At 43.1% G+C, this 14051-nt stretch overlaps 3 protein-coding genes across 4 annotated transcripts in view; 2 read left to right on the top strand and 1 right to left on the bottom strand.

Annotated features, from left to right (window-relative positions):
* LOC6727849 (extracellular sulfatase SULF-1 homolog) overlaps positions 1-13289 on the bottom strand; it is a 28490-nt gene extending 15201 nt beyond the window's left edge. The window contains exons 1-2 of one of the 2 annotated variants that reach the window (XM_016176601.3): positions 12551-13289; positions 5637-5682 (exon numbers count right to left, since the gene is read on the bottom strand). The gene's annotated coding sequence lies outside the window, so the exon portion shown is untranslated. The remainder of the gene's footprint in view (positions 1-5636; positions 5683-12550) is intronic. The other variant, XM_016176600.3, reaches the window with a different exon arrangement.
* Positions 115-2117, top strand: LOC6727842 (probable polyol transporter 6). Its single transcript, XM_002103165.4, has 4 exons — positions 115-397; positions 457-629; positions 680-898; positions 959-2117. Exons 1-4 carry the CDS (start codon positions 226-228, stop codon positions 1868-1870), a joined length of 1476 nt encoding a protein of 491 aa, XP_002103201.1. The 5' UTR covers positions 115-225; the 3' UTR covers positions 1871-2117.
* LOC6727841 (D-xylose-proton symporter-like 1) lies at positions 2437-4240 on the top strand. The gene is made up of 3 exons (XM_002103164.4): positions 2437-2765; positions 2826-2998; positions 3060-4240. Exons 1-3 carry the CDS (start codon positions 2570-2572, stop codon positions 4191-4193), a joined length of 1503 nt encoding a protein of 500 aa, XP_002103200.1. The 5' UTR covers positions 2437-2569; the 3' UTR covers positions 4194-4240.
* Positions 13290-14051: the final 762 nt, after the last annotated feature.

The following is a 14051-nucleotide window of genomic DNA, read 5'->3' as shown; positions in this document are numbered from 1 at the left end:
CAACATTTTTATCGACCCTCATTGGGTTTTACTTTTACTGTCGGAACTACTTTAAAGTGCCATAATACTATATTTAAAAGCTTATAAAATCGTACTTTAATCCCTCAGGAAATGTGCACGCCACTACAATTGGTTTTTAAAACTCATGTAGTTCACACTTGTCCATCAAGTTGAGCGGATCGAAGAAAAGCCATCATCCCGAAAAGTTACAAGAAAGAAGGAAGCATGACTATCGCATACGTTACGGCTGGCCCGGATACTTCTCCCACCAGGGACTACACCGAAGGATTCAAGCCAAATTCACCTTCTCCGGAGCCTCCGATCCAAATAAATTCATCCGCCAGCAATCCAGCATCCGTAAGGCAAATCAACAAGCAACTTAACGTGGCCTGTGCAGGTTGGTATTGCATGTGAAGATTTTGCACTTAAAGGATGTTACTTTCCTCCTTTTGTCAGTGTTTTTTCTGTATGTCTACGGCGGCATGGACTTTGCCCACAGTGCAGGTTGGAACCAGACCTTAAACACCACGGCCACGCAAGTTTTTAAATGCAGTTGGTTCATTGGAGTCCTGGCTGGAGCAGCCTTGGCCTCCTTAACCATGACCTTCCTACCAAAGTTGCCTTTTTATGTGAGTAATATGATACCAGTTGAGACACATGCAATACGAATATTATGCAGGTTCTTGGCGGTTTAATGCAATTGACTGGAGCAATTATATTCACGTGTAAACCCTTTGATTACGGATGTCTTCTGGCTGCTCGTTACGTGGCCGGAGCAGGAATCGGATTAATCACCGTACCGTTTCTTATTCATAGTGCCGAAGTGGCGACGGACAACCATCGCGGGGTTAGCGGATCAATGGAGCAGTGTGGTCTGGCCTTGGGCATTGCCATCCAGGTTTCTAATCCATTAGACTTCTTATAAAGAAACGTATAAAATGTGCTAATAATGTTTCAGGTTATCTATGACACTCAATGGGTGGATGACAAGGAAGCATCTGTTAACCAGGTTCATGGCATAATAGGAATTGTGTTCTCTATTATTGGTCTTGGAATGACAGCCCTCTCGATAGAGTCGCCCATATACTATTTGCGAATCAAACAGAAGGAGAAGGCTCGCAAATGCCACGAGAAACTATTGGGAAGCTTTAACCACTCAGTGGATCAGGAATTTGAGGAGATTCAGCTTTATGTAGCGGAGAGCCAGAAGAGGACGTTTTGTCAGCAGCTATGGATCTCAGTGGTGCCCTTTATAAAACTGCTGCTTTACCGCGGATTCGTCGCCTTCTCATTTTCCCTGCCCCTCTCCGAATCCCTTATCAAGAGTGCTCTCCTGACCGAAGGATTCATTTCCTGTTGGCCAGTGACTCTGTGGGGATTGGTGCGTTTGCTAGGAGCCCTAGTAGCCCAAGGATCTATGGACAAGTTGGGGCGCAAGCTAATCTCACTCGTGGGTCTACTCTGCATGGCCATCCTTATGCTCTGCATGGCTGCCTCGTATGCAAACCCGGCTAATGCACTAATGACCTACTACATGTACCAGGTGTGGAGACTGGGAGTGGCTTTTCAGGCATTCGCAGGACTCTTCGTTTGCAGCTCATCCGTCTATCTGGGCGAGGCGTTTCCCATAAAAGTGAAGCCCTTCTTTGTGGGATACATTATAGGTTTCGAACAAACGATCCACATCATTAATATTGTCGGATACAACAAGGGTTACGAGAACTTCTTTTACCACTACTATCTGTCAGTGGGTATCATTCTCCTTGTTGGAGTGGTTTTCTTTGGAATCGTTATCCCAGAAACAAGTAAAACAACACTACGGGAAGCTACCAAGCGATTCCAGCGATTGCAGAACATACGATTATTCTAGTCAAGGGAAATGAAAATTAAGTTAATAAATATAAAGAAACCCCTTTAATAAATACTAAAAAATTAATTTGAAATTGAAATTGGACTTTGCTTAAACTATTTGAGAGTAAAAACAGGAACGTTTGTTTACAAATAAAATTTTTTGGTTGATACAAGACCGAACAGCACTTCACTCGAAAAGTTATCTTTGACATTTGTTAATCAAATCAATCAATTAAATGGGATTGATAACACATTTCCAAGTATCTCCAACACGTCATCCGCTTATCCAGTGCAAATTAACTAGTTCAGAAGGTCTCTTATTTTTCGAGGGTATACCCCTAAACGATGGCTGCTGAACTTTGTGCCCGCCAACCGATCCATTAGAACAAGTCAGCCAGGACACCACAATGGGGGTGAGTAACAACACTGGACCCATGGCCCTTGAATATTTCTGTGACTTTATCACGACTTATCGAGGCTTACTTCAAATGAATCACGTCCAGCGACAGGCCTACCGTAAAGCGGAGAACGCGAGTATCTACCAGCTGATAAAATATATCAATTGTCAGATATCTTTTTTGCTGATAGCTACTACTTACGCGGAAATATTTCATAAAAGCTCGCCCAGTCAGCCAGTGGCCACCAATCCGAACGAATCGATCCAGCTCCTTGCAAGGCAAGGTACATTTAGACCGCTGTTTATTATATAAGGCAAACTATGACGACCACATATGTCACCGCGGGTCCAGTGCCCGTCCAGCAAACCACCTACATAACCACTGGACCCCAGCAGACCACATACATTACCAATGGACGCCAGCAACAACCGCCCCCTCCACCAACCACGGTGGTCATCACCACCCAATCGAACAGCCGATGGGCAACCCCTTCTCAAACGCAATCCGGAACAGCAGGTAGGATCAGCAGCACTAAGAAATAATTTTATGAATAACCAAAATGTACTTCAAAAACAGCTACCCTTCTCTTTGTCTATGCTGGTATGGACATGGCCCAAGGTCTTGGTTGGAACTTGACTGCCGTGTTCGCCAACACCCTGGAGTTCCAGTACAGTTGGTTTATTGGCGTTATAATCGGAGCTGTGGTGTCCGCCATTACATCAGCATTTCTGCCCAAAATAATATTCTATGTGAGTGAAAAATGGTAGCTTTAAGAAGATTTCCTGGACTAAAATCTATGTTAATTCGCAGGGTTTGGGTGGTGTGATGAACCTAATTGACGCCATTATCTTTGTGAGTGCTCCATACGAGTACGAGTCGATCCTGGCCGCCCGATATGTGGGAGGAGTGGGCATAGGGTTAATCACTGTGCCATTCCTAATCCACAGCGCAGAGATCGCTTCGAGTACCAACAGAGGAACCTGCTGTGCATTGGAGCAATATGGTCTGGCATTGGGAGTGGCCATTCAAGTAATCTACGACTCACAGTGGGCTCAGGGATTGGGCATGACCATCAACCGAGTGCACGGAATCTTTGGAATCGTTTTTTCGGCCATTGCGCTGGGAAGTGTAGCCATTACGATCGACTCGCCTATCTTCTATATCCGCCAGAACCAGGAGCAGAAGGCACGTGCCAGTGTGAAGCAGCTAATGGGATCCTATTGGACTCGAGAGGCTGGAGATCGAGCCTACGATGAGGCCAAGCTATACGTAGTGGAGGGCAGCGCCCAGGGAGTAGGCGAGCAGCTGGGAGAGTCCATGATGCCCTTCCTTAAGCTGCTGCTTTTCCGCTGCTTCGTTGCTTTCACCTTCTCGGTGCCACTGTCGTATTCAATACTGACAACCACGGAACTGGTGGAGGGCACCCAGTACTCCTGGCCCACGATTATATTTGGGCTTCTACGCCTGATCGGTGCCCTAATCACCTTCGCCGTTCTGGACACCGTGGGCCGGAAATTTGTCTCACTGCTTGGACTTATGTGCATGGCTGGATTAATGCTGGGCATGGCCGGAGTCTACGGGGACTACGTGCACATCTTCGACGATTACTTTATGTGGCAGGTGTGCCGTCTGGGCATGGCATTTCAGTTCTTCGCCGGTTTCTTCATCTGCAGCTCATCCGCTTATCTGGGCGAGGCCTTTCCGATGAGAGTGAAACCCTTCTTGATTGGCCTGATCGTGTGTCTAGAGCAGGTGATCCACATCATTGTGATTGTCAAGTTTGTTCCCACCGCCGAGTCCTTTTACACGTACTTTGTCGCTGTCGGAATAATTATGGTAATAGGCCTCGTGGCTTTTGCCGTTCTAATGCCAGAGACCCGAGGATTGACGCTAAGACAGGCAGGCGAACGCTTCCGCCGGGTGCACGATGTCATGGCCTACTAGGTGGCTTCTATTTGTTATTTGTGCAATAAACTGTTGACCTCAAATAAACTGATGAATTAGTTTTTAAATATTGCAAACATTTTACAAAATTGGAAGGCAGTTTGAAGTTACTGATACGAGTAAAAAAGTACGTAACAGGTAGAAGGTATCTGGTAGTCGAGGAGCTCGACTACAGCTTTCTCTCTTGTTTTTCTACGATTTAACTTCCGCATGAGGAGTAAATGCATTCGGCGGCTGCATTGCCATTTTTTTCTAGACATTGAAACATATTTATGTCTTCTCAAATTTTTAATGCGGTTAATTCCCCCTTCGGTGAGCCACTGGAGACTATTTATATGTGCCCTGCGGCTAGCAGACTTTATTTAGAACTTTATTATGGGCTAATTTATGTCTCCGCCAGCTCTGCGCGCTTCTAATCCCCACATGTGTTCCATTTTTGACACTTTGATGGCGCTTTTGTGGTGTTCGCTCGGATGCCGAACATGTTTGTTTAACTTCTCGCCGGCGGTTTATGCGTTTTTAATGCACTTCCTTGGATAAAATTGGTTTCATGCCCAATTAAACATTTTGGCCGAAAGCAGCAGCTGTAATTTGAATTCCTGGTATGAGCATACACTTGTGAACAATGTATTTAGCAGTTGAACTTAGACATACATAATGAATATATCATTTCAATGGCCAACAAATTGAGGCTCGAGTGAATTGTGGCAACGTTGCACTCACCAGAAACGAAAGTCAGGCACTTACGCCGCCGGTCACAGAGGCCCATCCAGACAACAATACGGCGAATTATATGAATTACAATTCAAATGATCCTACAAGTGACACATCCATCGGCAACGGGGAAGTCGAGTTGTAGGGAATAAGGCCTTTACAGCGCACAAAAATGCGCATAAAAATTGCATTAAAATGCCATACCAGACCTGGCAGCCTAATGAAGGAATGGCAATAAAGGACAATTGCCAGCAGCAAAAGCAGCGTGTTCCGCAATCACTGGGAAAAAGCTGGCGATGCCCTTAAATAGACGAAGCGAACCAAGCTGGGAATCCATTGGTTGCCCAATCGCATCGACCAAGTGCGTGCAGCAATGTTGCCACGTCGCTCGAGTGGCTTTCTCGATTCGGCGATTTCCCATGCCCCAAAGTGAATTAAATGCAGACGCGTGATTCTGCACATTAATTACGCGCAACCCCCTTCGCGGCCATTTCACCGCAGAATTTCGTGGGGGTGAGAGTTCAAACCGCCAGGCAGAGCATCGGATTCAAGAGCAGCCAGCCAAAAGGAACTCAATGGACAAGGCAACTGCATTCACCGAAGTGCGAAGAAACGGATTTTATGAACCGCAGCTTTGGATAATTACCTGCTCGAAGGTAAAGCGCGTAATTTTTCTACAATGAGGTGGTTGGTGTAAATTAAGGAATTTATTTTTAGCTTGAAACTCACCCTGGTTTTCAATATTTTCGACTGCCTCTTGCCTCTGCCAGTATTCCTGCAATTCAAAGAAACCCGAATTAAAATATTAACACCTTGAAAGAGATAGGAAATATTGTAGCAACGAAGGAGAAAGACAGCTGGAAAGTCTTATCATTTATTCATCTCAATTAAAACAGTCCGTGTTCCCCACTCAAGACCGGCGACACTTTCAAGAAGCCAACTGCAAAGGCTGTCGTGAACTTTCTGCTCATTTACAACTGACACATTTGCACCTGCCTCACAGGCAAATGAGCGGAATGATTGATAGTTGGCCCATGGAATGAGTGACGAGTCCGTGACCCGGCCAGGAGTTTTCCTTAGCCGGGCAATTTCCATCTGTCAGCTGTCAGTTTTGAAAGTTGGCAGGCGCTGAACTTGGCATTTTAATTGAGTGCAAAATAAAAATAAGCTCAATGGAAAAAGAGACTGCAGTGCGAATGTAAATGCGGATTAATGGGCTTTCAGCTGATGGACGAAGCAGGCAAAGTGACTTTCAAGTAGTGTATAGCCACTTCGTTCAATTCTCTCAAGTTGCTTTCGAGTTAAGGCAAGCTTGTTTGGCTTTTATTGAACAAACAGCTGCCGCTTAGCTGAGTTCAGGTGAGCAGTTGTTTTCTCGTTTTTACGACTTTACTGCCGCCACGTTGCGTATGCGCAATGCACACCGCCCCCTTAAGAAGTTAACTTTTAACCCAGTTTTTGGTGGTTTCTTTTTTTTGTGCTATCAGCAACACCTTTCTGACATGCAACCAGGACCTTTGCGCTAACTTTTTACCCCCACAACCTTGATCGCATTTAAATTAAGTCTAATACCGTGCGATCGAACTAACAACTGCACACATTGCGTATACGCAGCGTTCGCAAATAGGATGGCAAACAAAGTGCGACAGAAGTGAAGGGGGGAATACATTCAACGGTTTATTTGCCTGCCTATCCGGTCCGCGTATTTACGGACTTATTTACATGCGAGACAGGCAAACAGAATGAAAGGGAAAAACATAAACTGTTTTGATTGCAGGTAAACAAACCGACCCACTGACTAACTGGCTGGCCAAGGAAGCACCCAACTCTACGTTATTGATTGCTGTCCATTTATCATGCCGCTTGTTTATCAACAGACCAGAACTTTTGATAAGCGCACAGAACCCGCTTCGCACCACCAAACTCCGTTTGCTGGTGTCATTGATCTTGGCGACTTTACACTTGGATACTTGTGACGGACTATTGCGCATTTGGCCCCAGAAACGCACTCAGGAAATCATATCAATAAATTTCAACAACAATTAGTAGTTTGTAATTGATAATAAAAAGAAACTGGTTCAACTTTGAGTGATTGCACCCATTCTTGCCACAAATTATAATTAGTTTAAACTAATATTTAAAATAAATTTCATAGTGGTAACAGAATTTTTCGCTGTGCACAAAAATTACGGAAAACAGGTAGTTGCATGTTGATGATTTCATGGAGCCAAATGAACAATGCAAATAGACAATCAATTCGTATTGCAGACAATAATGATTTTGGTAACGCTTCATTGAATATCAGAGGGAAGAAAGGCTGGAAGTTACGCACCAATTACCATCAGTTGGCAGATTGCGAGAAAGCATTCCATCTGATGTGGGTAAAAAATGTGTTCCATAGTATCCATGCTAATGGAATTATTCACATAACTTTCGAGGCATCTAACAATTATAGACATTAGCGCAAGCCATTATCAAGCACTATTTCAATTAAAGCCCACCATCAAATGGCCTGTCATAAATCGAATAAAAAATGTTTATATGGCAAAAAAAAATAATATTGAACAATAAACAATACTACGAGCAAACTGTATATTCGTAAATCGCACGCAGAAAAATGTAATAAACGCCCGCGGTCAGAGTTGAGTTTTGATTGAATTCGAAATGGCGCATGCAAATCACAATTAGGAATTATTATTATTGCGATTGTTAATTCATTTTTTTATAGCTGTAATAATGTTTTTCCATTGCATTCTTGAGAGCGACTTTTAATTGATTACCTCGCAGAGCATTGTAACCGAATCAATTATTCAGCAATTTAACAATTGATTGAGCGCTCTGGGCAGCGAGATACTTTTATGGATACTGGAACTGAATTGGTTGACTTGTGTTCACTATCCTTTGTTCTGTGCCTGTCAGTTGTCGTTAATTTTCCCGGTAGAGTGTTGGCCCGAAAAAGGGCAAAGAACAAACATGTTTAGGCCAAGAAAGAGCTTTTGGGTCGGACCCTTTTTTTTTTACCTTTTTCTCTGCCGCGGACTTTGACAAAATGAGTGCTATAACATTTGCAGGAAACAATGCCATGATATATTTTTGTCAATTCGTCAATGTAGAAATTTGAACGGAAATGACACGATGGAGTGAGTGGTTCCTCATATCGAAGAATGGGTTCACCAGAAAACGAAATCCACCAATGCCGGTGGACTTCTCACACAAACTACCTGATAAATTGAACGCGCATATGTTGACAGCAATACAAATGGCTTGAACGAAACACACTTGGAATTCCTGGAAACGTTTTCAATTAGCACTCGCTTGCAATTATTAAACATCGAGGAGTTCTGTTTAATATGAACAAATTATTCATAAACATTAATATATGCCTTCACCAAGGGATCATTAATCATCAATTGTGGTAGTTTGAAGCTCATTTAGCAGGGATACTATTTGGCCATATTTTTAACTTCCTATTTTGATTTTAAGGCGATTTTCCAAAACAAAATCTGACCAATTTAGTGTTTTTTTGCGATTTTAATTGCTTTTCTTCGTATATGTGCGAGTGTGAGAATTATTCGACTTGTGTTTGGTTTGTGGAAAACCACATGTGATTTTCCATTATTAATTTGTTTTGCACGTAAACAAACACGAACTTTTATTGATGTTATAAATGCGGTTCTTAGCGCCGTCCTTCTTTGGAAACGAAATCGCGGAAAATGTGCAAATCGGAATGCTTTTAGTGCTGAGTGTGCCTGGGGATCAGGTGTCCGAAGTATTTTCAGCAATTGGTTAATCATAATCGCATGATGTTTTAATTCTCTTTGAACATTTATGAATTGTAGGGTAATCTGTTGGATGATTTACTATATCTAAATGCCATGCATAGATAGAGTATAGATCTATAAACCATGACAACGGCATAGGAATTGTTACTTTGGTTGCATGATTATAAAATATTTACTTTTATGTTCGTTTTGAATCATGAACTACAAAAATGATAGACATTGTAAATATTGATCCACATCACTACCTTTTCAGAATATTCAGTTTGTGTGAATGTGATCTTTTGCGTTGGTTTTTCTTTCTTGGAAACGATAAAATCTTTAAATTGTTTACTTTTTCTAGGGTATCATTTCATTCCGTCTAGCAGTTGAAGACAATTTTCTCGTTTTGTTTCCTTTCCTTTGTTTGTTGGTGGTTTGCTCTCCTAGCCACACTCCCTATTCATTGCCCACTTTATCCTTTCTGGCCCGGAGTGGAACCAAGTCTGGGAATTGGACTGGGTTGGTTTTGCTCTCATTTTGCCTTTTTTTTCACGCTTATTATGTGTTGTTTGTGGTTTTTTGTTGTAGGCTTTATTTTGCACATATTTACTATAGGTTTGTGTACATATATATTTCTTTTCGGTTTAAATGTTGTCAGACAGGATTTTCCACTTTAATGCAGTCGGCGTCGCTGCCTTTTGGCGCATTCCTGCCGCACAGCTCATCATGGATCATGCTCCTTTTTCCGCGGCCTGCCTCCTCGTCACCCTTAAGTTTTGGGCTCAGCTCAGCCTGCGTGCACCATTCCACAATCCGTGGCCGCAATCCTTCCTGCAGCTGCTCCTGCTGCCGTGGCCACCATTCAGGTTAATGCAGTCTTTATTCATTTCATATTTCTAAGCGCATTATGTGCTGCGAGCCAAGCTCACAATATTAGCAAAAATTATGTTAATCCCTTCGGGCTGGCTGGGTAATGCTTTCTGCCCCGTCCTTGCCGCCTTTAGCCTGCAAACGGAGGCGCGTTAAATTATTTTAATAGCCGCTTACAATTACCAGGGCCAACCCTCTCGGTTCAGGGTAATGTTTTTAATGTTTGACGCGATTTGCTGGCTTTTCACTGGCGTTTTTAAACGCGCCTTGCGGCCAGACAGGCGGCCAAGTCGTAAAATAGGACTACGAACCGATGGTGCACGATAAGTTAATGGTGCGTCAAAGCTAAAAATAAATCCAATCGCAAATCCCCCGAACTATGCAGGCTTTTAATTTAGTTATTTTGATATAAAATATATGATTTAACATGTACATTGTATATAGTTTCTAGCCGAAACAACCATTATTTAGCATGCTCTATTTGAATGTCCCACCACCGATCAGCGTCCAGCTTCCTATCTGTAATAGTTTCTAAAACATTTCAATAAAACTTAATTCACTACTCAATTAACCCAAGATAGTGCAAGTTCGTCACCCATTATCCTTATCAGTTTTCAGAGGGACAAAGAATAATTGAAATTGATGCCCGAGTGCATGTGTTAATTTGCACTTGCCTATATAATAGTGACATGCATAACCAACTGCTCCATTGGGCGTTTCATTTTCCATTCATAGAGCGAAGACAGTGAGTATGCAAATGCAAATTGAGGCGTTTAAAAACGCTTGCAAATCGCGCACCGCAATTAAACGGCGCCCCAAACGCGTGCCCCATGGAACACGCCTCCCGGCCGATTTTATGGCTGTATTTAATGCGAGCCATGTTTGACGGGGTATCAGCCCATATAGGCATAGTTTGCGGCTGGCTAATGACTCCGCATGGGGATGGGGATGGGGCTCGGGAATCGAAAGAATCGTCGGGGAATGGGGATGCAAATGGGAAATGCCGGAGACGCCTTGTCCACTCATTAAGTGGTGTTGGTCAACCAGTTCCGAGGACAGCATGATGGATTGCCGGCCAGCTGAATAACTCAGCCACCAATCGCTCATTCAGCTGGGCATTCATTCATTCGTCCATACGGTCGGCCCGTTGACGTATCGTATCGAGCGGACCAAAACCGAAAACTAAAACCTGATTGCGGTAAAAGGCCAAATTGGACCGTTCTCGTTGCCCTGGTCGATGCCTTGGGGCCAGCGTTAGTCATCGTCATCATCATCATCATGAGCCTTAGCCGCCTTATGCCGCTCCCGCTGAATTGACCGAATTAAAGCTCTGGGATTGCGTGGAGCGGGCAAACCAGTTCCTGGCCGCCTGGCCGCCACACTCCAACTCGGACTGCAACTCTAAAAAGACCAGGAGAAATTGCCACAGTCAAAACAATAAGACAGACGGGCCAGACTCGCGTTTGTGTCTTGTGCTGGGAAAAGTAAAAAGTGTCTAATTAAATGCTTGTCCAGACTGGCTTCGGAAAATACGACGGGCTTTAATGCAAACAAAGCTAAACGAAACCGAAATACCCTTTAAATTCAAAAGTTCTGTGTGTGTAACGTATTTTTGAAACTTTTGAAATTTATTCCCTGAAACTATAGGACACCATTTTTTGCAGAATTGCAGAGATATTATTTCTTCTATTATTTCTTCTATGTAAACAAAAATTATCTTATCTCTTGATGTTGCGACTTTATCATATCATCTGGCAAACAAATCTTTTGTTTTACTTCGAATTTCCAGTTAAGGCAAAAAGTTGTCTGGCATCAAAACTAACGGGGCTATTGGGTATTATTCACGGTATTATTTAAAAATTCCCACAATTAGTCAGCAATCGGTAAATATTAAGGGTGGTTTCGTTATACGCATTTAATTAAATTTCCTCCAAGCGATTAGTGAATGGACCCGGTCGGAAAGGCAAGGCACAACAGGCAAACAACAATTAACATAAATTGCTTACGCGATGCGGCCCATTGAGTGCCGGCAACAAGGGGTTAAGGGGTCACAGTTGCCGCCCGTCAATCATTCGGGCAAACGAACAGCGGCACTTGAATGGTCGAGCGAAAAGGGTTTCCCATTTCCACGGCTGCCAGTTGCCAGTTGCCAGTTTCCAGTTGCGGTTCGCCTTTTCTTACAGCTCCAGCGGAAACTTCAGAATGCACCTGTCGCAAGGCGGCGGTAGGTGTGATAAGCATCTCATCACAACAAAAGATTAACACGCCGGGGAGGACAAAGAGCAGAGCCCGGTCATATGGACAGGTCTCCGATTAGAGACGCACAAGGGATTCAAACGAGCTGCCTGCACAAATGTGCACTGCTACAAATAACTAGCAAGAAATATACAAAATAAGCGGTATGGAACTATAGATGCTATTAAAACAAATTCTACAAATTACTGCTGAATACGGATGCTTATGTTACGCACATAATTGTATATTGATGCTAGGTACTCCTACAGATAGCTCAAGTTTTCTCACAGTGTTTGCTTAGATGAACAGGAAACCGACGGGGCGGAGACCTTGAAGACCCTACGCAGGTTGTATTGCAAGCAGTTAGTTAGGTAGTAGCCACAAGGCAACACCTTTGGCTTGGCAGATCGAGTTACCGAAGAAGCACCCTACTCCTAAGTGGGTCACATTACCAATGTCAAGCGATCGAAGCCAAGCCTTACTTTCACTCAGGAATATTGAGGAAGTGCTGTTGAGTCGGTAGAACAAAGACCAAACAAGATGGGATGCGTGATGAGTACCATAAACAACGACTAGAATCGCAAGATTTGTTTGGATCAGTCGATCTCCCACCGTAAAACTAATTTCAAGTTATGATCAATAAAAAAACCTTTTAAGTTTCAAGCGAGAACAATGACTCCTAGGGGGAATTCGCTGATGCTGCGCTTTCAATAGCCAACTTTAATGATCTCAGCAGTTCCGTGGGCATGCAAAACATCCATAAAATGCACTTCTTACCTCAGGCTATATATACCTATATATATCTGTAGTTTTAACACACTATTGCGATTGTGATCAAGAGCGCTGTCTACCGATTATTTGGACACTTCAGCTTCTATTTATAGTTCGCGTCGTGCCGAGCGACTTCGAATTAGATGATAAACCCGGTAATTGGTTGTACAATCGCGATCGATTAATAGCTTCCTCAGTCCCACTGACTAGCCGCAGATAGGTAGTACGTCCGATCCGGTCGAGTTCAATAAAACTGGAGCCGAAAAAGGCGGAGATAAGCTGGATACACCGCCGGAAAACACAATTCATAAACGAAGGGCCGCCGATCTGGTGAAGCACTGTATTGAATCCCACGACCGTCGGATATCTTCTCCTTCAGCTGTCGAATGACTGCCCACGAAATTGCACTTTCCGAATTACTTGTTATTTATTATTTACGTGGGTAAGCAGCAATTTGGTATGCAAGTCGTACTTTCCACAGGGTTTTCTTTGGTTTTCCCGAACTTTTGGCGCACTTTTCTCGTGTCAGATGGTTGACTTTAGAAATTCGCCGCTACTTTTATTTTGTTAGCGCGCGTTAGTTTAGTACGTAAATATAAATTAAAATCCGAGTGCGAGCAGTTCGTTCCGTTCGAAATTATAAAAAACAACAAACACAGCGCAGTTCCCACGCGCGTCCGAACAGCTGGCGAATATTTTTTGAAAAACCCAACAACAAAATGCGCGTGTTGCTTATATAGTTTGTTTGCCAGTGTGGCCGTGCTGCAAAATAACCAAATATCGTTTTTTGCGCAGAGACATGTGGGATTTTGCGTTAAAACAAGGCGTGCAGCATTGCCTTACTAACAGTCCTCTGTAAAAATCCATGGGCGGGAAGTTTAAAATTGGATGCGGTAGGCAAAGGTTGTGAAATCTAGACTATCTGATAAAAAGCCTTTCCCGCAGATAATACAACCAAACTTAATATGTAATCTCCATAAGTAAAGGAAAAAAACTATTTGTTTGCACCCATCCTATAATGTAGTATTAAAAGAATCATATTTTCTTAATTTTTATGAATATTTATTGTAAATGTGGATTTCATTTCAAAAATATGTTAGGACTATGGCTTATAGGTTGAACGATAAGCAAGGAGAACGAGAGAACTGCTCCGTTCCAAAATTGCTGTGGCATTACATTTTATTAGGTTAACGAAAGTTCATGCAAATGATGCGGGTGTGGGCTATAGTCGGGGCTTATGAATTTTCGCCCTTCTAGTCAAAAAATGGAAAACAAAACGCACACGCGACAATCGCCACATTTCGGAGGCAACAACATCAATGGAGACGAAAGATTTGGGTAAAGAATATATAAATTATAAACTAAATAACGCAAATTAAAAGTAAAAATTGATGTGGCAATCTAACATACCACTGAGAGGCGAGACAGAGGGAGACCGGAACGTATCGGATCGGACCAGACCAAGAATCACTATCCACTATCCATCGTTGGGCGCAAGTCAACGTTG

The sequence above is a fragment of the Drosophila simulans genome, chromosome 3R (assembly GCF_016746395.2).
Source record: "Drosophila simulans strain w501 chromosome 3R, Prin_Dsim_3.1, whole genome shotgun sequence".
NCBI classification, from domain to species: Eukaryota; Metazoa; Arthropoda; class Insecta; order Diptera; family Drosophilidae; genus Drosophila; species Drosophila simulans.
The sequence above is the reverse complement of the archived record's forward strand: the minus strand, read 5'-3'. Positions and strand labels throughout refer to the sequence as shown.